General features: G+C 47.6%; 1 protein-coding gene across 1 annotated transcript; it reads left to right on the top strand.

The window, feature by feature from the left end:
• Nucleotides 1-1,157: 1,157 nt before the first annotated feature.
• LOC140916856 (cytochrome P450 2J6) lies at nucleotides 1,158-23,851 on the top strand. Its single transcript, XM_073358745.2, has 9 exons — nucleotides 1,158-1,438; nucleotides 2,952-3,114; nucleotides 3,879-4,028; nucleotides 6,809-6,969; nucleotides 12,324-12,500; nucleotides 14,376-14,517; nucleotides 18,466-18,653; nucleotides 19,527-19,668; nucleotides 22,599-23,851. Exons 1-9 carry the CDS (start codon nucleotides 1,268-1,270, stop codon nucleotides 22,775-22,777), a joined length of 1,473 nt encoding a protein of 490 aa, XP_073214846.1. The 5' UTR covers nucleotides 1,158-1,267; the 3' UTR covers nucleotides 22,778-23,851.
• Nucleotides 23,852-25,618: the final 1,767 nt, after the last annotated feature.

Below are 25,618 nucleotides of genomic sequence, written 5' to 3'. Positions count from 1 at the left end.
TTTAAAATTTGCTTTGGATTTAAAAAAAAGGGGTTTTAAGATCTGAGGGAGGACGGACTTAAACTCCTCTGTATAGAGCACCCTCTCAGACTCACCAAACATTTATTTAGTAGAGGATCACTAGGCAACACTTTAATACCAAACTTTATTCAAAAAGAAAAATGACTAGTTAAGCAAAGAGGCATGCAATTACCACTTCCACCACACTCCAATTATACAATACTTACACTCAAACAGGAACTCATGTATCAATGGCTGATCAGTCCACTGACCACAGAGTGCAGTACAACCTTAAAATCCTGGAACATAACGGTCCCCTTTTGATATTAATTGGAGCTCTCTCCAATTTAACAAAATGGCTCCTTTGATAATCCATTATAACACTAATTAACAATAAACTGCCCCTTGCCATAATTTTATTCTGCTATCTCCTCATTGGCTCTTTCCATTACACATTATTTAAATTAACATCTCCACCATTGTCCTTCCTATGCTATCAATACAGATAGCATTTAATGAAACATTGAAATCACTCACTGAAAACCTTGCTTAAACAGTTACAACCAAAACATAACAGTAGCATAACCCTGGGTCATGTTCTTTCTAACTTCTATTTTCTGTCATACCAAAGCCTAATTTCTACTTAATATATTTGGTAGGCTACAAGTGGTGGCAGGTCTGCACCCCCATATACTCTTGTATTGGGGAACGAGGGTGTCTGAGGCGCAGGAGCGGACTTATGGACAGAGCTGACAAAATCTCAAATCAAGAGGGCATGGGCATGCAGATATCCTGACGTGGAGAACCCATAGGGGGACACGTCTTGAAGAACTCAGGTTACTGTACAAGATAAGTAACCTTTCCTTTCTGAGAGAGTTCTCAATTTGTGTGAAAACTTTCCCAAGGGCTTTCTCCCAGCCCTTCATCAAATTATATAATTAATGTTGAAACTGGTTTTTACCTTTACACAAAACATTTATACAGCAGAGGGCAGACCAGTCTCACTGTGAGCTTAGAGTTTATGGTCTGGTGGGTAAGGTTTGGCTAGCAGAAAGATTGGCTTACAGTACAAAGGTCTTATTAAATACACATGAAACTTGCAATTCACCACTCTGATGATAGGTATAAAAGCAGGGAATCACAGGGAGAAGGAGAGAGGTAGATAGAAGGGGATTAAAGCCTATTTAGGGAGAGCTGGAACCTCAAAAAAGACAGGGAGAGTTCAGACCTGACCACAAAGTGGACAGACAGATAGAGCAGCAGGGTGATGTTGGGGATAAGTGAGTTTTTAGTAACTCTGGTCATCTCTCTCTTTGTTGTGCAATTTCTGAAACTGAAGTGGGCATGTAGCAGGCTTCCTCCTGGACCAACTCCCCTCCCGCTCATCGGCACCATGTGGCAGATGGATTTCAAACGCCAGCATGAGACTCTTATTAAGGTATTGTGAGTGTGTGTCCAAATATAACCAAGTAAATGATAAAATTAGCAAAAGGCGGCACATAAGGCACTTCTGCATGCTAAATAACATTTCATCTGGCTTGTGCATGGGATAGTAAACGATGGCCATAAATTCCATTACCTGTTAGTGATGAAAGTGTGAATTTAATGACATCTGCTGAGCAGAAGATTGAATGAGAACGAAGTATTCCTGACTCAGCAAAAAGAATTGACTTAAAGGGGGGGGTCCCCAAACCCTGGTAGGTCATGAGTGGGCTCCTAAATGTATATGTAACTACCTAGATAAAGTGAGATGATATTTCGAGGTGCTGAGCTCCCCCAAGTCCCACTGACGTCAATGGGAGCTGCAGGTGTTAAATACGGATTTATTGAGGCACTTAGACAATTTCAGCCTCAATCTATTCAACTGTCGCCTGGTTTCCTTCAGTATTTCTTGCTACATTTGCTCATATCCAAAGTATTTGTTTCTGGGATGGCTACGCTCCTTCCCAGCTCAATTCTTCGCTGAAGCCTTAATGCTCAGTAGGTGGCATTGCATTCACTTCTACGGTAAGAACCTGGAACACACCCAATTTCATCAGGCAGAAGGAAGGAGCATTGCGAGACAGAAAGATCTTTTTCAAACACCAACAACAGAAATTATTGCAAAGAGAGAGGCAGCAAATGACCAGCTGCCTTAGGCAGAAATTTGCCCTTTATACAAGTTCTGGAGTGAATGTCCCTTTATAACATGCCAAGAGATCTGGTTGTTTTAAAGGATTCGGAAAACAGGGGCAGGTGAGAGGAATGACTAGATGACCTCCTGAGGTCTCTTCCAACCCTAATCTTCTAGGATTCTGATGGGGAAATAAATTAATGGGGATGTTTCTGGGCACTGGGCTGTTTGTAATTTGCTGTTAGCTCTAAAGGAGAAAATGATATGCTTATTAGTGAGTTCAGAGGTAGGTCACTGCAAGGGGTACTTAGGAAGACTGAGATGCATGAGATTGCCCAGCATTATCGCATATAACTAACCCTGATAAACTGTGACTCCAAGGAACAATAATAAATCTCCCAAGCATGTCAGTTACCACCTTTATTCGGTGTGTTTTATATGCAATGTTTACACACAAGGTATTAGAAGAGACACCACAGAATTGTCCCCTTAATTGGAAGGCACAAGCCATTCTACTCCTGGGGACGTCTGTCCATCATGAGGTGAAACTCACCTGTAGGTAATTCTAATCCCATTCCGTACAAGACATTTAAATAGCATCCCCATGACACAGCTGCTGAGACATCCTGTTGGATGAGAGAGTATGGTCTTATCTCAGTCAGCTATGAGGCTTTTCTGACTTTAGCTCGTCTTTCGCCATGGTTCGGGGTTTCACTACAAATGTTTCTACAGCACCCCCTCCCACCCCCAAGAGAGCGTCCTGGAGTAAGCTGGGCGGTTGATTCATTGTGTACAGTTTTTCTGACTTGTGGTTTTCTGGCACTGATGATGTCTCTAGTTGGCACGGATTTATGGCAACATCTTCACCTTGTGGATGGGACATATTCCTATCATCATACTGAATGGATTCCCAACTGTGAAGGATGGCCTGACTGTCCGCTCTGAAGACGTCTCTGGCCGGCCAACAACCCCTTTCTTTCGGAAAACGGCCGGAGGAAAGGGTAACATTTTCTTTCCTTATTAACTATACAGAAAAAGTAAGTTCACATGATCCTTTAAGTGTGGCTGCTCCCTGCTTCCATAGTCATCTCCCCATGGGAATGCTGCTGCAAACAGTTAAAATCACTACAAAAGTGACTTTTCTGATACTAATCAATGAGGCAAACAGCCACTGAATAGAACGGAGGAGCAAAATCCTGACTAATAAGTTTGTTTGAAGCATCAGCCAGGAATGTGAACATCAGCTGGCATTACTCCCATTGTACATATGCTTTACACAGTACTAGTTTTGTCATAGTCATCTAATGTGATGGCTTTTTAACCTGGGCAGGATCTTCTCACCTGCTGGGCTTCAGGTCAGATCCCTGCACTGTCATTCAAACACAACCATTCTTGCCCTTTTAGTCATGCCTTGCACTGCAGCAAATCTCACCCAACGAAATTCCCCTCCTCTCTAGAATTCCTGGTGTGGGTTCCCAGCTGTAGAATTACATGGTTTTGTATTACAAATGATTTACGAAAACTGCATCCTGAGTTTTTGAAGCCCCACTTTCTATTTCTCTTATAAGAGCAACAAAACCCTCGACATCAAGTACTTTTCTGAAGTTGTCACAAGCCTTATCACATCTGTGGCCAGATAAAGGAGTTCAGCTAGGAGTCACATTCTTCTGCATTTACCTCTCCTGTTAGAAAATTTATTTTAGATTTAACTGTTACTATGTGAAGGATTTTGCTTTATATAAACAACAATTCTCAATGGCCTCAGGTATTATTTTCACAAGTGGTCACACCTGGAAGCAGCAGAGACGCTTTGGGCTGATGACCCTACGGAACCTGGGGCTGGGCAAGAAAGGCCTGGAGCACCGAATCCAAGAGGAGGCCCGTCACCTGGTGGAGTACTTTATGAATGAGAGAGGTACATCATTGCCAGCATAGCTGGGCCTTTTCACTTCCAGACGCGTGTCTCTGTCATGCCAGCAAGAGGAGAGAATTCCAGGCCACAGATGGCTAGGTATGGGCGGAGTTAATACCAGTGCTTTATGTTAAGATAAATCTGAACACACATAAGTGAGGCTCTAAAGTAGCCAGGAACTAGAGCCCTGCAGCGGGACTGGGATCCCACCAGACCTGCAGGACCTGCTGCCACAATAGCGGGAGTGGGTGGGAGTGAGTATTGCAGGGCAGGAGCAGAATTAAAAGTCGTCCTGCGCAGGGCTCTACCAGGAACCAATCCATGAATAACTTCACAGGTCATAACTAACACTTTGAATTTTAGCTGAAACTAAGCTGGAGTCCAGTACTAGCTATGGAGCATATGTGGGACGTGCTCCTTGTAAGACCCACTGCTAAGGAAGTGGTTCAGCACCAGCTGATATTTCTGGAGCCTTCAATTATAGCCCTATTCATAGGTTCATATATTCCGGTGCCAGAAGGGACCATTATGATCTTCTAGTCGGACCTTCTGTATAAAATAAGACACTGAACTTTCCCAAAATAATTTTATTTGAACTAGAGCAGAGCTTTTAAGCTTTTAAAAAAAATCCAATCTTGATTTAAAAATTGCCATGGTGGAGAATCAACCCTGAACCGTGGTAAATTGTTCCAGTGGTTAATTACCCTCGCTGTTTAAAACAAAAAACAAAAAAACCCCTCTTATTTCCCGTCTGAATTTGTCTAGCTTCAACTTCCAACTGTTGGATCTTGTTATACCTTTGTCTGCTAGTTTGAAGAGCCTGTTATTACATCTTTGTTCCTCATCTAGGTACTTACAGATTGTAACCAAGTCACCCCTTAACCTTCTTTGTTAAGATAAACAGATTGAGCTCTTTGAGTCTATCACTACAAGGCAGGTTTTCTAATCCTTGAGTCATTTTTGTGGCTCTTCTCTCAACTCTCTCCAATTTATCAACATCTTTCTTGAATTGTGGCCACGAGAACTGGCCATGGGATTCCAGCAACAGTAGCCCTAGTGCCAAATACAAAGGTAAAACAACCTCTCTGCTCCTACTCAAGGTTCCCCTGTTTATGCATCCCAGGATCACATTAGTCCTTTTGGCCACAGCATTGCACTGGGAGCTCATGTTCAGCTGATTATCCACCACAACCCCTCAATCTTTTTCACAGTCACTGCTTCCCAGGATAGAGCCCCCCATCCTGTAAGTATGGCCTGCATCCTTTGTTCCCAGATGTATACGTTTACGTTTCACTATGTTAAAACGCATATGGTTTGCGTGCACTTCCCTTCCCAAATGATCATGACCTGTCTTCATTATTCACCACTCCCCCAATCTTTGTCATCTACAAACTTCATGAGGAATGGTTTGTTTTTTTTTCTAGTCATGTTAAATAACGTAGGGCCAAGAATCAATGCCAGTTGCACCCCGCTAGAAAAACACACGCTCAGTGACGATTCCCCATTTAGTTACATTTTGAGACCTATCAATTAGCCATTTTTATAGCCGTTTAATGTGTGCTGTGTTAATTTTGTATCGTTCCTGTTTTTTAACCAAACTGTCATGCAATACCAAGTCAAATGGCTTACAGAATTCTAAGTTTATTACATCAACACTAATACCTTTAGCAAACTACACTTGTAATCTTATCAGAAAAAGATATCAAGTTAATTTGACAGGATCTATTTTCCCTAAACCTGTGTTGATTGACATTAATTATATTATTCTCCTTTAATTCTTTATTAATCAAGTCCTGTATTAGCTGCTCCCCTTTCTTGCCTGATATCTATGGGTTCAATGTCAGAGTGACAGACACATAATTGCCTGCCCTTTTAAAATATTGGTACAACGTTAGCATTCTCCCACTCTTGTGAAACTTCCCCAGTTTTCCAAGTGCTATTGAAAATCAACATTAATGGTCCAGTGAGCTCCTCAGCCAGCTCTCTTAGAAGTCTTGGATGCAGATTATCAAGACCTCTGACTTAAAAATGTCTGACTTTCACAGCTGCTACTTAACATTCTCCTGAGTTACTGTTGGAATGGAAAATGTTTCATCATCATATATGACTACATCTTCTCATTCCCCCCCCCCAATACAGAACAAAAATATTAGCTGAATACTTCTGCCTTTTCTGCATTATTATTGACAACCCTACCATTTCCATCGAGCAGTGGATCAATACCATGAAGAGTGCAGTTCAGTAATCCATCCGAGAAGTGATCACGCCCTGGATGAATGCAGGGAGGGCAGACTATGACAGGGCACAGTCACAGGCTCCTTACTAGCTTTACAACAGCTGACAACATAAAAAAGCAGCCTTGACTATTGCTGGACCCGCTCATTCAAACACAGCAGGTGATCCAGCAGGACCTCAAACCTGAGGACTTTTCCAGCAAAAAGTTGGCCAAACCTTTCCTATCGGGCATCATTACCACCAACTGGTCTGGGTTTAGAGGCAGACAGCTGGGGGCTGCCGAAGCACCTTTGAAAATCAGACCACAATTAGTTTGGTGTCTAAATATGGAGTTAGGAACCTACTTATATCAAACTCATTTTGGGCAATGAGTCCATCGAGAGTGCTTGACCCCCCAGTTCCACAGAATCAAACCCATTCAAACTGAGAAAGCCCTGCTACCTCTCCCCCTCCCTCTTCAGTGGCCTGCGCAGGATTCCTCTCTCAGTAGGGGGAGGGAGGAGCAGTGTTGGAAACGTTAATGTGAATTCTGATCACTATTTTTGCAGGAGATCCCCTGGATCCTTCTTTCCCCATCATCCATTCGGTCTCAAACGTGATTGCGGCTGTGATGTTTGGCCATCGCTTTTCCACTGAGGACAAAAATTTCCACCAGCTGATTGAAAGCAATGATTATTTGGTCAACTTTGGAGGCAGCATCACCGAGATGGTGAGTACGTACAAGCGGTTCTCATTATTTTATCAGTATCCAAAGCAAGCGAGGTTTCTCACCCAACAAAGAAGGAAGTGAGATCTCTACATTGAGGAATTTACTATATATTATACAGTTAGTGAGGGCTGGTGTACAACATGCCGGATTAAAGAAGGTTTCAGGTTTTTGGAGTAAATGGAATCTTAGGCTTTGTCTATGCTGCACTTTTGTTGGTAAAACTTGTGTCGTTCAGGGGCGTGAAACCCCCACGCCCCCGAACGACACAAGTTTTACTGATGAAAAGCGCTGGTGTGGACAGTGCTTTCTTCTACCGACAAAGCGACCGCTTCTCGTTGGGGGAGGGTTTATTGTGTCGGCGGGAGAGCGCTCTCCTGCCGCCAAAGAGCGGCTATGCTGGGCACCTTTTAGTGGCCCGGCTGCAGCAGCACAGCTGTGTTGCTAAAAGGTGCATAGTGTAAACACAGCCTTAGCTGGCTAACTCCAGGTAGCCATCTTTTTATCAAACTGTCAGTGCCCAGCCTCCCCTCCTGGATACCTTGGTACGGGGTCTCTTCAGCACTCATCGTATGCTGCAGTCTGAAGACCTGAAGCACACCCAGATGTTACACCCCGCATGCCTATGACAGTCTCACTGATTTGTCTTAGGCTGAGACGAGGCCTGAAGCTTCAACATGTAGAAAACTACATGAAAATTCATAGAAAAATTCAGACTTGGGCATTGGGCCAGCTTCTAGGGCGTGGGTGCCATTATCTCAGGCTGGATGAAGGGCTTCTGACCTCTAACAGGCAGGCCATGTCAGTGCTCTCGCATGGAGCCAATAGCAGCTGGCCTTGGATTGCCTCCTTCTTGGGAACCTTCTCTCTTCTCCCAGACTGTCTTCCATCCCAGATGCAAGTTCTCAGCTGGTCATACAGATAGGAATTGGCAGAGAATCACGGTAGCCATTGGCATGGTGGTTCAGGGACAAATTGGTGCAAAGCCGAGAGCAGCTCCGTCTGGAGATGCTGACTGGCAGTGAGATGCTGTTGGCTCATAGGCAAAGGTGGGCTCCTCCTTGTGTTTATCAAGAAAGCAGAAACCAAAATTCAACTTCCTCTTTGAGGCGGCCTCTGCATATTCCCATTGGTGCAGAAGTCCCCAAACTGTGGGGTGTGCCCCTGTAGGGGGGAATGGAGGAATATTAGGGGGCACCGCTGGGGCCCAGGCCAGCTCCCACGGGGGGTGGGATAGGAGCACCACTGTGCTCCACTCCTGGCCCCAACCCCGGGTGTTGGCTTCACTCCCAGCCCTGCGCCCAGCTGTGGCCCATCCCCCCTCCTGGAGCCGCATCCCTGCTCCTGGCCCCGGCTCTAGGGAGGGGGGGGCGCAGACAAGGGTAAGGGGGGACGTGAGGTATCGCTGCATTAGTGGGATGAAGCTGCCTGTGGCTTCCAGTCTCTTTTAGGGTACATCTGTAATGCCTGCTTCTTTCGGCATCATGTAGGGTGTGTGACGGGTTGGGTCACAGAAACCCCCTTGGGACTGACACCTGATGTGCTGAGACTACCCATGAGCCCATTTTCCCTGGCAGCTTGGAACGTCAGAACCCTGCCTTGTTGAGCCAGACATGCCAGCCTGCTACAAACACAGACCCAGGTCTGAACCACATCCCCCAAAGCTATAGGCTTTAACTGAAAACCACTTAGCAGGTACTCCTGTCTCCAGCACCCAGATACCCAGTTCCCAATGGGGTTCAAACCCCAAATAAATCCGTTTTACTCTGTATAAAGTTTATGCAAGGTAAACTCATAAATTGTCCGCCCTCTATAAGACTGATAGAGAGATATGCACAGCTGTTTGCTCCCCAGGTGTGAATTACTTACTCTGGGTCAATTAATAAGCAAAAGTGATTTCCTTAAGTATAAAAAGTAGGATTTAAGTGGTTACAAGTAATAACAGACAGAACAAAGTAAGTTGCCAAGCAAAATAAAATAAAACACGCAAGTCTAAGCCTAATACAGTAGGAAACTGAATACAGATGAAATCTCACCCACAGAAATGTTCCAATAAGCTTTCGCAGACTGGACTCCTTCCTAGTCTGGGTCCAGCAATCACTCACACCCCCGTAGTTACTGTCCTTTGTTCCAGTTTAGGTGGTAGCTAGGGGATTTCTCCTGACTGCCGCCTCCTTTGTTCTGTTCTACCCACTTTTATAGCTTCGGCCCAAGGTGGGAATCTTTTGTCTCTCTCTTTTCTAAACGGAAAAGCACCATATTTAAGATGGATTTCAGTATTAGGTGACATGGTCACATGTCCCTGTAAGACCTCATTCTTCATTACCCACAGGCTGGCCCCCACGTCCACAAGAAGGCTTGCAGATAAATAAACCATCTACAGCCAATTGTCCTAGTCAATGGGTGCCATCAAGATTCTAAACGACCATTAATGGCCCACCCTTTGCATCATTACAGTAGGACCTCAGAGTTATATTTCATATTTCTAGTTTCAGATATAAAAATGATACATTCATACAAATAGGACGAACACACTCAGTAGATTATAAGCTTTGTAACGATACCTTACAAGAGACCTTTTGCATGAAGCATATTCCAGTTACATTATATTCACACTCATTAGCATATTTTTATAAAATCCTATGGAGTGCAACGTCACAGGGTGCATACGAGCATAGCCCCCCTTGCATGGGTAAGAATAGCAGTGTCTCTGGTGAAGGCCCAGTTTAGGGCAGCAGAGTAAAGACACACCTGAAAAGCGTGGGTCTGTATGCAGCGCCCAAGCCTTGCCTCCCCATGTACACTGCTGTTTTTAGCAGTGTGGTGTCCCACTGCCTCCCTGCAGCTGGAGCCTTTCCCCGCTGCAGGGAAAGACTGGCTATGGGGAAGGACTTGGGCTGCTCCCTGCAGGGAAAGACGCTGGCAGCAAGGTAAGGCTCTTGCAGGGGCGAGCTGCTGAAGTTAGGGAGGCTACTCATTTGGTTTGGAACTGGACAGTCCTCTTTTGGGGTGATCTGTCCCCCATCTGGTACTACGACCAAATTGGACATGGTTTGTCCAGTATCGGATGGGGGATGCCATTTTTAAGAGTGTGCCACTCTGCCCCCTCTGGCATGACCTTGCATGCATGGTGTGTTTGAGGTCACACCCGTGGGGGCTGGGTGCACTTACAGATGGCACTGCCTCCCATACAGGGTAACTCCCAGATGCACTGTGCGTGTGAGGTCATGCCAGCTGGGGTGGGGTCACACCAACGGGGCTGGGCCCACACCATTCCCAGAAGTACCGGAACGTCCAGTATTCTGGGCCTGTGTGAGTGATGACACTGAAGCCCTCCCCCACTGCTTCCCTGATGCCAGAGCCTTTCACCCACACGTCTAGCTACAGCATTGGGTTTCCAAGGTATAAAGAGGGCAGTGATTCCATCCACCCATCCATCCGTTAGTTCGTTCGGAACAGGCAGTGAACCCAGATTGCACTCAGTGGCCTTGGCATGTCCCTCATCAGTTTTTCTTGGCCCCTTTGGGGACTTATTTTTGTTTTTTCTTACTTAGATTGTCAGCTAGTCGATCGCCTTTTCTGGTTTTTTTTAAAAAAAGGGAGTGCAAAGAAAGCCCTGAGGGTTCCCATATGTTGTGGGCATTGCCTAGATCCACCTCAGGTCCAGTAGGCTCAGTCTGACACTGTGATGCTCCAGTACTGATTTAGGAGATCTGCTTGTCAAAGTAGTTCTGTGCCAGTCTTTATCAGTCCTGAAACCTCTTCTTGCTCCTGAAGGAAAAGCAAAAGCAGTTCTTCAACAGAGCAAGATGCACAGTTCCTGGAGAAACTCCTCCCCCTCTGTCTGCAGCCTGGCTGTTGATCCACCCTCAGCAGCCATCTCCCTAGGATGACTAGATTGCCAGTGTGAAAAATTGGGACACCTTTTTTTTTTTTTTTTTGGGGGGGGGGGGGAGGGAATATAGTTGCCTATAAAAGACAAAGCCCCCAATATTGAGACTGTCCTGATATTATCAGGACATCCGGTCGCCTTACATCTTCCTGCCCCTTATAATTGCTCCAGGATGGAGACCCATCACTTTTGACTTCCACCGCGCTTCTGACCATCATAAGTGTAGCAGTCTCCATCACAATTGACTTTTGCCCCTACTTAATGTTACTGGGCTAATTTCCTGTAGGTATCAGATTAGAAGTGGGCCTTCAGAATGTGATAGCCCTATGGACTACCTTGGGGAAGGTATCCTGTATGTAAGAGGTGGCATGAAAGAAAGCATGAGGGCTGCTTTGGGAGAAGCCGATAAACCGGTGGTTGAGGCTGGCGTTGCTAGCAGAGGCAGATAACATGATAATAGACAGGAGTGGATCAGTAGGGAGGAGTAAAGTTGAAAAGGGCCTTGAATCCTCCCGTCACTTGTGTGACCACAAGAGGGGGCAGAACCTGTTCCCCAGACTTCAGGAACACGTTCAGTGCCTCTGGAAAGCTTGCTAGAAAAATCTATTCCAAATGGACTGACATGTAAGTGAAGTATAGCAAGCAAAAATGAACAGCGATGCATTGAGGTGCAGAGAAATATCTAATGGGGTGCTGCAAAGAGCAGCGTTCCATCTTGTTCCATGTACTCTTTGTTAAAGATCTAAACAAAAGATTTTAAGTACACATTACCTTTGTAGATTATACAAAGGGGAGTGTTGAGAAAACAAGTAGATAATACAGGGGGCTGGGGGTGGCAAGATTGGTGATATGGGCAAGACTGATAAACTGACATTAAATACAAGGTTTCAGAGTAGCTTATGCTCAAATAAATTTGTTAGTCTCTAAGGTGCCACCAGTCCTCCTTTTCTTTTTATTAAATACAAGCAAATTTGTCAAGGAAAAAATACAATATCTAGTATTTAATCAGAGTCAGAAAGCTGAAAAGCAGAAATGACTGAAAGAACTCGAGGTGCTAACAAACAGCAGGAATTAGTTTCCAGCTGGCAGTAGGATATCGTGGCAGAAATGACTCTCTGGCCCCATAGGGCTTTTTCGGTCAGAGCAGAGGAAGCAGACAGCTGACGCAGAGCCTCTCTTTCTGAATCTGTCTCTGTTTACACTCAAAGGGTTCTCCTCCCTAGACTCTAGGGTTACGTTTTCCAAACGTTATACAATGGAGTTTTAGCCATATGTCCGAGTAATACCAACTGGAGTACTGAGGCTGAAATCCCCGCACATGATGCTGAAAATGTACCCTGCTGAGTAATTAACTCACTGATCTCACTGGCTAAATTTCACCTGGATATTTTAACATTTTGAGAGACCCACCATGAATTTGTTAAAAGCAACGAATGAAAGCATCTCACTTGTGCCTCTCTCACAGCTGTATGATATTTTCCCCTGGTTCATGAATCATCTCCCAGGCGCTCACCAGAAGGCATTCTATTGCCAAGAGTTTCTCCGGTCTTTTGCAAGAAAGGAGCTCAGAAGCCACCAAGAGAGTGGGTCACCAGACGAACCCCAGGATTTCATTGATTTCTACCTGGCTCAGATAGACAAAGTAAGTGTCTGTGCTGTATATGATGACTGTGCTTTTGGGGCTTCACTGCTGTCCTCTGGTATAAACACAAACTTCCCCAGGATAACATGGGAAAGAACCCTCTGAAATGTTTCATATGATTTTACGGTTCTAATCTCCTCCCATTGAAGTCATTACTTTTTTGGAAGTAGGATCAAGTTCTTTGATTTTATAGACAATCTGTGAAGAGTTTATTTTAAAAAAATTCCAAGACCCTAATATTATGTGAATGTAGACTTAGAAATGATGACCCAAACAAATTGCCATGGAGACCTGGGTGATATCAAAGTAATGGGAAAAAAGCAAACAGGTGGTAAGGAGATTTTAAAAGATGGAAGAGAGCAATTACAGTAAGTGTAATTTAAACCCTTAATAATATCATGGAATTAACAGTAAGGAGAAAGATATGCTGCAGTCAGTGCTCAGAGACATCAGTACTGGGAGTAGTAAATAGAATGGGGATTTAAAATATACATCGTACTAGACAAACGTCATTGTTCTTTTTGAATGAATCACAAAACTATTGGATTCAAGGAACACGTTGGATCAAATATTTGATACGATTGAGAAAAGGCCTCATGAACTTTCACTTGAAAATGAAAATGTTGTTGGCTACAACAACACTGCACATGGAAAACAATGCCTAGCAGGGTTGGAAATAGGCCCTATCACATGGAGAAAAAACTGATGGAAAGATCCTAAACAAGTTCACTTTTGCACTGCCTTACAGAAGTGAGCGAATAATTGATATTGTTTGGTTTGGGGGCCAAACCAAAAACTCTGGGGGGGAAAAAAATCCATTTAGGCTGAAAAAGAAATGAAAACCTGAAAACAAAAATTATTTTTGGGTTAAATGAAACATTTTATTCGACACAAAATGGTTTATTTTTCAGTTTTTCATTTTGTTTTGGGATGTTTTGCACCCTTTAAAATTAATATAACTAGTTTTCAAAACAAAAAGTCAAAATATCTAGACCATCCTTCATTTTCTTGTCTTTTTTCCCCCCCTCCCACCCCCCTTTCTTTCTTTGGCTGAAACTTTTCACCAAATTTGACCTGAATTCACAAATAGTTTTGGTGCCCAAAAAGATCCATTTGTCAGCAAAATTACTATCTGGAAAAAAATATTTTTTTGGCCAGATCTACTTTTTTATTATTACCACAGCACCGAGGAGGCCTCACTATCTACCCCAACTAGGGACCATTTTCTAATCGGTCAGCGTGTCAGGCCTCGAATAGAATGTCTCCCTCTGTGAGGCACTGCCAGTCACATCCAACCATGCCCCCAGTTCCTCTTCCCTGCCTTTTACCACCCAAGAAAGTCAGAGATATAATTCGCTGGTCATAGCACAGATATCCCCCCAGCACTTCACGAAATTCATGAGCTTCCTCTGGATTCAAGTCAAATAGAGGAGACTCTGCATTTGTCTTTTCGAGCCCTATCAAGTTCTGAATTTGAACAATGTTAACTGCAAAATAATTAGACAAATCCTGGCACTGTGAGATTCTGCCAGCAGATGCAAACAACCCAACTAAACCGCCCAGGACTATCTGTCACACAGAACAGTTCAGATGAGCAGGATTTTGCAACTCGTATGCTGGAAGCAAAGAAACTTTTCTTCACCTCTTGCTTGAGTGACAGGGCATGGCGTGTGGAAACGATGAAGGAGCATGGAGGGATGAAATCCTCATTCCTGTTTCTCAGTGTTCTTTTAAAAATACAGGTTTTTTTTGTTTTGTAAAGTTATAGACATTGCACACTGCTGGGCATCAAAACAGAACAGAGTGACCCTCATTATTACCCAGATTGTCCTACCTTCTGCACCCTAACCTCAAACCTCTGACTGTCACCTGCAGAGCAAAGCTGACCCTGATTCTACCTTTGATGAAGACAACCTGGTCCAGACTATTTTCGACCTTTTCTTGGCAGGCACAGAAACCACAACCACCACCATGCGCTGGGCAGTGCTTTATATGATGGCTTACCCAGACATCCAAGGTGAGGGGGTGCACCATACATAAGATCGTGCATTTATGTAGAAAGTACCCACTTCTGCCCAATTTTATTAGGTGATTGTAAGTCTAAAACTGGCAGTTGGTGGCTGCAGCTCCAAGATGGGTCCCTGATATAGAAGCAGATGCCTGGACTGAGATTTGAGTCAGCCCGCTTTGATTTCTGACCTCCCACTGCCCCTTGCTTCTTAGAGATGTAGGGTTTTCCACAGTTTGTGTCTGGTTCTCAAGCCAAGCTCTATCACCTTTCCACAAGATACTGGTGCTTCATTCAGATGTAACCCTTCTGCCCGTCAGAGTTGGCAGCAACAAGGGCCGGGTTCAATATCTAGGGGATCCATTCCAATAACACAATGCAAACCGGCTCGAGCCCCCACCCAGTGACCTGGGACCAATATATACCACCCCCGCTGGGCTCCTCCAAGAGGCAATACTTCCCCTCTCGCAAGCACAGAGTCTGAGTGTAGCAAAAGTCTTTTAATAACAGAGAGAAACAATGTGGCATTATGTTGGGGAAACACCACCAACCGGATTCATAACACAACCCATGAGCAAAAAAACCCACCCCAGGCAAATTGGGGCATGCCCTTTTCCCTTTGGTTCTTGAGTCCAGCAACCCCAAATCACCCAAAGTCCCAAAAGTCCAATGCCCCAAAAGTCTCTGTCCCTGGTCAGGGCAGCCCCAGAGTTCGAAAGTTTATCTGCGGAGCTTTACCTCCCAACCTGGGTGGAAATGGGACAGGGGTAAGAGGCACCTTACGTGATCTGAAGCTGACCGCTCCATAGCGGCACTCCACTCCGCCAGCCGCCCCACGAACTCCTTCGCTCAGCTGCGCTCCGCTCCGCCAGCCGCCCCACGAACTCCTTCACTCAGCTCCACGGCCCACAAGCAGCTCCTGCCATCCACACACTGCGCTGCGTCGAACTGCTTCACCAGCCGCCCCGCAAACTGCTCCACAATATATCTTCAGGCTCCCCCACTACTTAACACAACACTCAGTGATTTCAGCTCTTAGGTGAATTCAGCTTATAATAGGGGAGCCCCAGTGCTGGTGCACTGTCAGCCCAAAGTGAGCTCAGCAGCCTATAACTAGACTTCTAATGAAATCAAAATTAGCTCTGATATTCCACAGTGGAGAGAGGAGGAAGTGCAATTAGCATGTAAGGCCCTCACGAAGGGGCCCATGCCACCAAGTATTAATACTTGTCCCCAGCCTCTCTCCATTCACACAGTTTTGGAACCCATGACCCTTGCCTAGCGAGTGCTACTTAGTTGATGGTGAATCCCTCCATCATAACAAAAGGCCACGTACAGTTCCAAGCACAGTTCCCATAATCAGGGTAATAACAATTTATTCTTCCTGCCCCAATAACAGAGACACTGGGGATCCCACAGCAGCCAAAGTGACCATTTGGGCAGCTATGGTCTCATTCTAGGCGTGGTGGGTGTGCCTATGCAAATGAGATCGGCCCCTGAAGTTCTTTTCCACAACTTGCCGCACCTCACCACCAGATGTCAGGGTGGAGCTCATCCTGACACTGCTTACACAGATAAACTCAGACGTCCAAATAAACCACAAAGTCCCAACGCAAACAAACTTCACTCACTTGGGGCTGCTTCTTCCCAGTGGTTCCCTGAGCCACAAGTATCTAAACATTTTATCCCTCCTTGGGATTCCTTCTCCAGCCATCTGACTTTATACACGGGTTCTCTCAAGGTCCTTTGAAGAGACTGTCAGTAATCATGTCACCCTCTCTCTCTGTTATGAAGGAAGGGAGCTACTTATATACGCTGCCTCCTTCCCAGCATGCCTTGCAACACAGTCTAACTCTCAGGTGTCCCTCTGGGCCACAAGTCCTAGTGTGTGGTGGTGCTGCCAGGAACAGGGTAATGCTGGTGTGGAGGCCTCCTTTAGAGGAACATGCTATTGTAGTTATGGTCCTCAATGAGGAACATGCCCCTGGCCGGGGACGTGCTTTCAGAGTTGCTAGCTGGTAAAGTTGTCTTTGTGATTGCGCAAATGCGGGACTTTTAATTCACTAAATACTAGTGTCCCCTACAGCACATGCAGATGGTACTTCCCAAGTATCTCTCTCAGTTATTGCTGCTCAGTCCCTTCCATCTTCACTTCCAGGCAGAGGTGATGTGTGGGTGGGGCCTGGGGGGATAAGGGGTCACATGCCCCCCACCCTCAGATTTGCTGTTTGGTTTGTACTGAGCATGCTCAGTAACACTGCTAAAGCTGGCTGCCCTCACTCCTTCTCCCCCACCCACTATTGGCAGGCACAGGTCATCTCTGCCTCCAGGATGGAACACCAACTTGCATTTCATTCACACTGTCATGCTGGAGGGTGTTGGTAGCTGCCAGCAAGTGTGGCTTTGATCTATAGGCAATCACAGACCTTGCTGAGGCTGCTGGGTGTGCCAGCTGCCTTTCCTTTTGGCCAACTGAAAGAAGCGCATTAAACTCCTTTATGGAGTCAGATAGCTGAAACAAGAGAAGTCACTGCCCAAAGCACTGGCCACATGGAACAGCGGAGCAAGAATTAATTCTGGGTGAATAAGAGGGGATTCCTGGGAACTGATTGAACATGTGGAGGTTGGTGCATTGATTGGCTTGTGTCTGTGGGCTTTTGTCAGAAGCAGAAAGCAGTGAGAAAAGCCAGGAGAAATCGGAGAGCAATGGTAAAAGCATGGCCTGGAGTGGATGCAAAGAAAGAGCTTCTTTTGGTCAGAGTGCTGGAGTGGTCAGAGTGCTGGCAGGGAAGGCAAGCGTGGAAATTATGAGCAAGGGAAACTGCCTCTGTTTTGATCCTATGTGTTCAGGGAAACAGGACTTGGTGTACATTACTTGCAAATCTACAGGATTGCACCAAAGAAATACCGTATTTGTATAATCAGCTACTCCTAATGGAAACGACCAGCGAGGCCCTGCACACTGGCTATCTGCTCAAGCCAAAGGGCAATGCTATGAAGCCTTCTCATCCTTCATTTATAAACAGGAACATCATTCAGATGCATGGCCAAAAGGGGGGCCTTGAATCCTTTGGCTGCCATTCTATATCCCAGCTATTGCTTTCATCTTGCAAGGATGCTTCTTTACTTTACATCTGTGAATGTCATTGCACTTTACTAGCACTAGAGGTCTCCTGTTTCCAGCTAAGATAATGTCTTGATTGCTCTACATTTTGAATTCCTGCTCTGCTAAGCTATACTCCCAGCTGATCCCACTTCACATAAAACTGTGTTGTTCTCTCAGTACCTGAAATAAACTGTATGGGACAGGTGCTGGGCACGGCATAGAAACAGGAGTCTAATCTGTGAAACAAAGCTAGAGAAAGCTTTCCCTGTGCAGCAGCCTTGTTCCTGGCTGCCTCAGAAGCAAACATCATAGAATCGTGGGACTGGAAGGGACCTCAAGAGGTCATCTACACAGTGCACTCATGGCCATGAGTAGTTACTGAGGGTGCTGCCCCCACCATCAGTCTTTCTCTCAGAGAAAAGAAAGGGAAAAGCTCTTTACCAGGGCCAAATTTGGCCCTGACACTGGGTTTCAGCCATGTGTTGTCTGGGTCTCTGTGGAATGTGCTGATAATCTCTCCCAGTTAGTTGCTACATCTGTCCTGCTGGCAGGGCTTTCCCCTTGCACTAATGTTAACCCAGCAATAAAGGAGAGATTCAAATAAGATTCCAGCCAGGGAAAAGAAAAGGCTCCATGATTAGGGTGACCAGATGTCCTGATATTATTGGGACCATCCCAATATTAGGGGCTTTGTCTTATATAGGCAACTATACCTATCCCCGAAAAGAAAAGTGTCCCAATTTTTCATGCTTGCTGTCTGGTCACCCTATCCGGGATATAGAGAGACACACACACACACTCTCTCTCTCTCCCCCCCCCCCAAAATATGTATCCTTAATGTTTCTCTTTAGAGAAAGTCCAGAAGGAGCTGGACGCTGTGCTGGGTCCCTCCAAATTAATCAGTTACGAGGATCGGAAGGAACTGCCGTTCACCTACGCCGTGGTCCATGAGATCCAGCGCTACAGCAGCATCGTTGCCGTGGGAGTTCCTAGAGAATGTGTAAAAGACACCGTGTTGCAGGGCTTTCCCATTGAAAAGGTACAGAGCCATTCTCTATCTTTATAGCCCCTCCTTCCATCAGAGGGCCAATGTACCAGGAATCCAAATAATTGGTGTGTCCACATATACAGTGAACCTGATTCTCTTTTGCTTTACAGCTCCTTCGCTTTCTTCCAACACCTAAATAATAAAGCTGATGGATGAGGTCACTGGGAAATATCTCTGACTTTAGGGAGTTCCTCAAACATTACAGAATCAGCAAAGAGCTCGGGGTGACCCCTCTTGAAGTCTGCTGTGATTTGGCTATTCTCAGGTGCCAGTATGTCCCTTAGGGGCCTTGGCAACATTATGCTTTGGGCAGAGCCAAGAATAGGGAAAGCTCAAAGGTGACTTTAAGCCACCTTTAATTCCCCCTCCTACATCCTACTTGATGTGTTTCTTGGCCAGAAAGAAGGCTTGGACTGTGTATCTCTTCTCCATTTATAAATCTCACACTGAATGTCCTTGCTTTTCAAATTCTGTATCAGCCCATTGAACTCTTGTCAGTGTCTTGCTGTTTTAACATCAGAAAAATATAACTTTGTCAATTTAAAGCAATGGCTTAAAAATGTTAAACATTACTCTTTTTGTTTCCATTGAGGAGTCAATATTAAAGCAGGGAGGATTCTGGGTATAAGACTTTTGCACTGGGCTCTCTGTTGCTGGTGTTTCCATCAACATGACTGCTGTCATCAGATTCAAAAGGGCAAATAGAAATGTATTGTCCAGCAGACTCCCAATTTGTTCCTGAGGACACAGGGTTTTCTCTAGGTGACCTTCCACGCAAGGTAATAAATGAAAATTAAAAACTGTCTGTCCTTACCTATCTGTCTGATGGACAGACACCGAACTGAGTCAAATTTTCCCTTGCAGGGCACCATTATTCTCCCAAATTTAACCTCCGCCTTGTTTGACCCTGAGCAATGGGAGACGCCTCGACAGTTCAACCCAAATCACTTCCTGGATCAGGATGGAAATTTTGTGAACAAAGAAGCTTTCTTAGCATTCTCAGCAGGTAAGAGCATTGACAGGTAAAAGCAGGGCCGTCCTTAGGCATACGCTGCATATGCAGCTGCATAGGGCCAGAAATTTGGGGCACCACCGGGATAAGGTGTGCTGCAGCCTCCATAGGCAGGGGCCATATTCACAGAGCCAAATGCACCGGCCCGGCGCATTCTGCATGAGGGATAGGATACGGGGGTCTCTGCAGGGAACTGTGACTCTCCATCGCTGTGAGGTGGGCTGGGTGGCTCAGTATCCTTAGCTGCCTCGTCTCTCCCACTCCCCAGGCTACCGCAGCTGCTCCGTATGAAGCTCAGTGTGTGTCAGCAAGGGGGAGGGGATTTTTTCTGGGGGTCTGCGGGCCCCAGTTTAATAATACTGCTTAGGGCCCCATAAATCCTAAGGACAGTCCTGGGTATAAGCTTCTTATTGCAGGGGTGGACAAACTTTTTGGCCCTAGGGCCACATTGGGTCCTGAAATTGTATGGAGGGCCGGGTAGGGAAGGCTGGGGGAGGCTATGCCTCCCCAAACAGCGAGGCGTGGCCTGGCCCCTGCACCCATTCCAGCCCCCGAGAACTCCCACCCCCATACAACCCCCCCTGCTCCCCACCCCGACCACACCCCGAGACCCCTGTCTAGTGATGAGCTGCCAAAATCTTAACAATGTGTTCCTTCCTCACCCCATGAGGGGGTCGTTGCCCACCCCCGCCCCCTGGGACTCCTGCCCCATCCAACCCCCCCGCGTTCCTTGACGCCCCCCCCAGGACCCCGGCCTCATCCACCCCCTTCCCCTGTCTGCCCCCAGAACCGGGCAGGAGGGTCTTGTGGGCCACCGTATGGATACCCACCCCATCCCTAAGAGCCAGAGGCACCTGAGGCACCTGTCCCGGCGGTGCTTACCTGGGGCAGCTCCCAGGAAGCATCCGGCAGGTCCCTCTGGCTCCTAGGGGTGGGCGAGCGTAGCTGGGGGGGAGCAGGGGGAGCGGCTGCTCCCCCCACTGATCACATCAAAAGTGGCGCCTTAGGTGCCGACTCCCTGGATGCTCTGGGGCTGGAGCACCCACGGGGAAAATTTGGTGGATGCAGAGCACCCACCGGCAGCTCCCTGCCCTGCACCCGGCCCCAGCTCACCTCCGCTCTGCCTCCGCCCCGAACGCGCCGCCCCGCTCTGTTTCTCCGCACCGCCCCCCCGCTTCCCGCGAATCAGCTGTTCGGCGGAAAGCTGGGGAGGGCTGAGAAGCAGGCCATGGCTTCACACTCAAGCCGAGGGTGGCGGAGGTGAGCTGGGGTGGGGAGCCCCTTGCGTCCCCCCCCACGGGTTACCTGCTGCAACGTGGGCGGCCCTCCTCACGCCCCCCCCGCCCCAGCTCCCCTCCGCCTCCCTGGGCCTGAGCGGGAAGCTGCGGCCTGCTTCTCCGCCCGCCCCGGCTTCCCGCGCGAACAGCTGATTTGCGGGAAGCCTGGGGGGGCAGAGAAGCAGGGCAGGGCAGCGTGTTCAGGGGAGGAGGCGGAGCGGAGGTGAGCCCGGGGTGGGGAGCTGCCGGTGGGTGCTCTGCACCCACCGCATTTTCCCCTTGGGTGCCCCAGGGCTGGAGCACCCGTGGAGTCGGCGCCTAAGGCGCCACTTTTGGCCGGTTAAATTTAGAACCCCTTTTAGAACCGGTTCTCCCTCGCGGAACAACTGGTTCTAAAAGGGCTTCTAAATTTAACAACCGGTTCTAGGGAGCCGGCTCCAGCTCACCACTGCCCCTGTCCCTATCCAATCTCCCCTGCTCCCCACCCCCTATCCAACCCTCCCTGCTCTCCCTGCCCCAAGTTACCTGTGGGGTGGGAGAAAGGGGGGCTCAGTCCTTTCCCTGTGCGTTTCCCCTGCTCGTTTGGCTGCTCTTCCTGGCAGTCGGGCAGGACTCGCTCCCTGTCGGCTTGGGGACGGGAGCCAAGCATGCTGAAGGTGGAGGGGGGCCCTGGCTTGCTCTGCCCCTGTCCCTGGTAGTAGGGCCCAGGGCCCTTGACCGCCCCCCCGCAAGCTCCCCTGGTCCTTGCCTCTTCCCCCAGCCAGAACTCCCCCTGGCTGCTCCGCCCTGGAGCCCCAGGGGCTAGCCTCCGCCCCGCTCACCATGCTGCAGGGGAGTTGGGCTGGCTCCTCTGCAAGCCTGTCCTGACCCCGCTCCCTGGCAGGAGCTCAGGGGCCAGAGGGAAGGGTCCTGCGGGCCGGATGTGGCCTGCCGGCCGTAGTTTGCCCCCCTCTGTCTTAGTGGGTTTGATTGTGAGGGGTGAATTAATGGATTAGCAATGGGACCCTGCTAACCTTCAGACCTTGTAATTTACACAAAAACCAGCCGTCTCACCCCATTTCTGAGCAAAGATTTAATTACAGAATGCTAGCTGGACCATTGGTCTGGCCTCGAATGGCCGTTTTTATCTTCTTATTAATACTAAAATGAGAATTGTCAAAACAAAGGAAGGTATATTTTGTGATGGATTTGAATTGTTCAGTTGGTAATCTGCAAAAATCATTATTCTGCATTGGATTTCCCAATCATGAACACAAAGTAGTATAATTCTATTGCATTTAGAAATCAGAAGGCAATAAATAGGATCCTCAACCGTACAGTAACAGTTATGTGGAAAATGACCTTATCTCCTGTTCCTACATGGTTACTCAACAGCTGTTTGTTTCAGAGCCAGAATATATGGAGCTGCATGTGCACAGACCTACCCTCAGATCTTGAGAACTTCTGATGTACTAAATGCCTCCACTTTACACAGATGGTGTTTTTCTTCCACCAGGGAGAAGTAGGATTTTGCCAGCTTTGAGCTTTGACCAGATTGGATACACAAGGATTAGAATACATTCAATCCAATTGTAATTCATATTTTCAAATGAAAAAAAACCCAATCCCTCCCCTCCCCACCCAATCACTGTCCCTTTGTTCTTGCAGGGCACCGTGTGTGTTTGGGGGAGCAGCTGGCAAAGACTGAGCTCTTCATCTTCTTCACCAACTTGCTGCGGGTGTTCTCATTCAGGCTACCAGAGGGAGTGAAGGAAATCAACACCGAGTTCATTCTGGGGGGTACATTGCAGCCTCATCCCTATAAGATCTGTGCTGTTCCTCGCTAGGCTGCAGCACCCCTCAAACCATGGGAGGAGCTATTAGGCAGGCACGCATGCCGTTGTGAATTTCCACCTTGTACCTCTTCCCCTCTTTCTACTTCCAACTTTGACGACAGTATCGGTTCAGGCCAGTGGAGCCAATTTCTCAATCTGTTAGACCAGCGGTGTCCAATCCGTTCGCCGCTAGCCACATGTGACTAATAGGCTATGGAATTGTGCGAATGCATGTGGCTTTTTTATAATGTGGCTCATAAGAAAAATTCAGAACCACAAGAGTGGCTAGCCGTGTGGCTAGCACCGACCTTCTATTGGGCCCCGCTGTGTTAGACCTTGGGAAATTAATCTGCAAACCACTGCCACTTCCTTATTGGTCTGTGCCCAGGCTTTCCGTTTAATAGATTGCAGAGAGAGAAAATGTAAAACAAGGAATTCCAGAGTCAGGCTTTAGTTGGGTGGACCAGGAATGTGTTAGATGCGTCGCACTGAAGTTGGAGTTGTGGCGGCAGGAGAGAGAGGAGGGGAAAGGAGGGACATATTACGGTCTGTTACCAGGTTTAGCTTTATTCAGCAAGTTCTTAGCCACAGCTGTAATCTCTGCCAGAGGCTGAGACATCTGATCTGCTGCCCTGATTGTGTCTTATGCAGTGAACACGCAACCCTGAGAGTCATCTCCAAACTGAAGTGAGCTGTAGCCCACGGAAGCTTATGCTCAAATAAATTGGTTAGTCTCTAAGGTGCCACAAGTCCTCCTGTTCTTTTTGCGGATACAGACTGACCTGGCTGCGACTCTGAAACATCTCCAAACTGGTAATGCTGCCACCGAAGACCTTTCCCTCTCTCCACTGTTCGTTTTGTACATGGATTCTAATGAAAGGCAGATTGTTGCTTACCAGTACTGCAAGCAATTTCCCATGAATACTCCTTTGAATTTTTCATGAATCTGCTTTAGCTGGTTTTGCACCTTTTGGGGGTTGCTTTTCACAGATGATGTAGTGAATAAGTTGACTGGCAAGAATGACAAAGCCGTTAATTTTAGGTAAGTGTTGCAGAGTATCCACTGAGCGTGAATTTCACATTCATAATCACAGGTATTAGCATCGGAAACCTGATCCTGAAAGTGAACTCTTGCTGAGTCAGTGATCAGAGACATCCCATGTAACCTATTGTCATGGAGTCACAGTCTCCTGAAGTCAGGCAGGTCTCTAGTGCTGTGTGTGTCCCCCTCACCCACTCAACAGGGCAAGAACACTCCTGGGATTCAGCGCTTCCTGGGTCTGGCCTCAGAGCATTCAGCCCCCTTGTTCACAACGTAACTTCCTGCAGTGAGCCCACCTGGAAGGCACATCTGAGGAGGCCTTACATGCCCCCCAAAGGGATCACGCAACCCAGCTTGGCGGTCAGCAGTGACTCCCAGCCAGCTTTGTAAAACAAGTGTTTATTATTCGACGGGAACACAGCGTAGAACAGATCTTGTTAGCCCGGAAAGCAGGAAGTTACAGCAAAGTCTATCTGCGGGGAGGAAGGGGAATCCAGAGCTCTGGGCTCTCCCCACTGAGTCCCAAACCAGGAGCCAGCCTCAGTCAGGACCAGCTGCCCTGCCTCCTTCCTTTGTCTCTTCCCCGGGTAAACAGGTTGCCTGGCCTCTCACTTTGTTCTCCAACACCCGGGTCTGATTCTTGTAGAGGAGGGCGCCCCGCCCCGGTCATCAGTTGTCAGGATACAAAGTGTCTCTTTGCCCAGACAGCCAGTCAGCAGTCACCACATCGGCCCTTTCTGCAAGGATCACACACCCTTGTCCCACCAACTAGATACCTGAGTAACACATAGAAGAAACTGAGGCACACACACAATATTCAGACAAAACATTAAGAACATTCCCATGTTGTCACACCTATATGGCCACTCAGAGTGAGCTTTTTTTATATCAATTATACACAACAAACGGCTTGTGAAGGATACACTGACCAAGAACTTATTCACAAGATCAGTTCTTAGACATCTCACAAACAGAAGAGTGCTGATAAATTGTACAGTCAATTGCTTGACCACACTTTGGTTCATTATTTTGTTATGAAATATACTCGAGACCAAATAACCAATGTCAGTCATCTTATTATGGGACAGGGAAAAGATTCTATACCAGGGATGGGCAAACTTTTTGGCCCTAGGGGCACATCAGGTACAGAAACTGTATGGAGGGCCGGGTAGGGGAGGCTGGGGGAGGCTATGCCTCCCAAAACAGCGAGGCGTGGCCTGGCCCCTGGCCCCATTCCAGCCCCTGAGAACTCCCAACCCCATCCAACCCGCCCTGTTCCCCACCCCTGACTGCCCTCTGGGACTCCTGCATCCTATCCAAACACCCTTGCTCTCTGCCCCCTGACCATTGTCCCCCCCGGACGCCAGCCCCCTATCCAATCCCTGCTGCTCCCCACCCCCTGACCCCTGCCCCATCCAATCTCCCCTGCTCCCCACCCCCTGACCGCCCCCCTGGATCTCCCCCATCCAACCCTCCCTGCTCTCCCTGCCCCACGTTACCTGTGGGGTGGGGAAAAGGGGGACTCAGTCCTTTCCCTGTGTGTTTCCCCTGCTCGTTTGGCTGCTCTCCCTGGCAGTTGGGCAGGGCTTGCTCCCTGTCTGGGCTTGGATGCTGGGGACAGGGGCCAAGCATGCTGGAGGGGGGCCCTGGCTTGCTCTGCCCCTGTCTTCAGCAGCAGGGCCCAGGCCTCTTGACTGCCCCCTGCAACTCCCCCACCCCGCTCCCCAACTCCCCCTGTCCACGCTGCCCTGGAGCACCAGGTCTGGCGGCGCTATAGCCGTGCCACCTGGCCAGAGCTGCAACCACGTTGC

Source organism: Lepidochelys kempii, chromosome 9, assembly GCF_965140285.1.
Source record: "Lepidochelys kempii isolate rLepKem1 chromosome 9, rLepKem1.hap1, whole genome shotgun sequence".
NCBI lineage: Eukaryota > Metazoa > Chordata > Testudines > Cheloniidae > Lepidochelys > Lepidochelys kempii.
This window is presented reverse-complemented; position numbering and strand designations above follow the sequence as displayed.

What these genes read in the sequence shown, in the direction of transcription:
- LOC140916856 (XM_073358745.2), top strand. Translation starts at nt 1,268, where the DNA reads ATGTTGGGGATAAGTGAGTTTTTAGTAACTCTGGTCATCTCTCTCTTT. An exon ending in GAGGCAGCATCACCGAGATG is followed by an intron (nt 6,970 to 12,323) that starts GTGAGTACGTAC and finishes CCTCTCTCACAG; the next exon opens with CTGTATGATATTTTCCCCTG. An exon ending in GGCTTACCCAGACATCCAAG is followed by an intron (nt 14,518 to 18,465) that starts GTGAGGGGGTGC and finishes GTTTCTCTTTAG; the next exon opens with AGAAAGTCCAGAAGGAGCTG.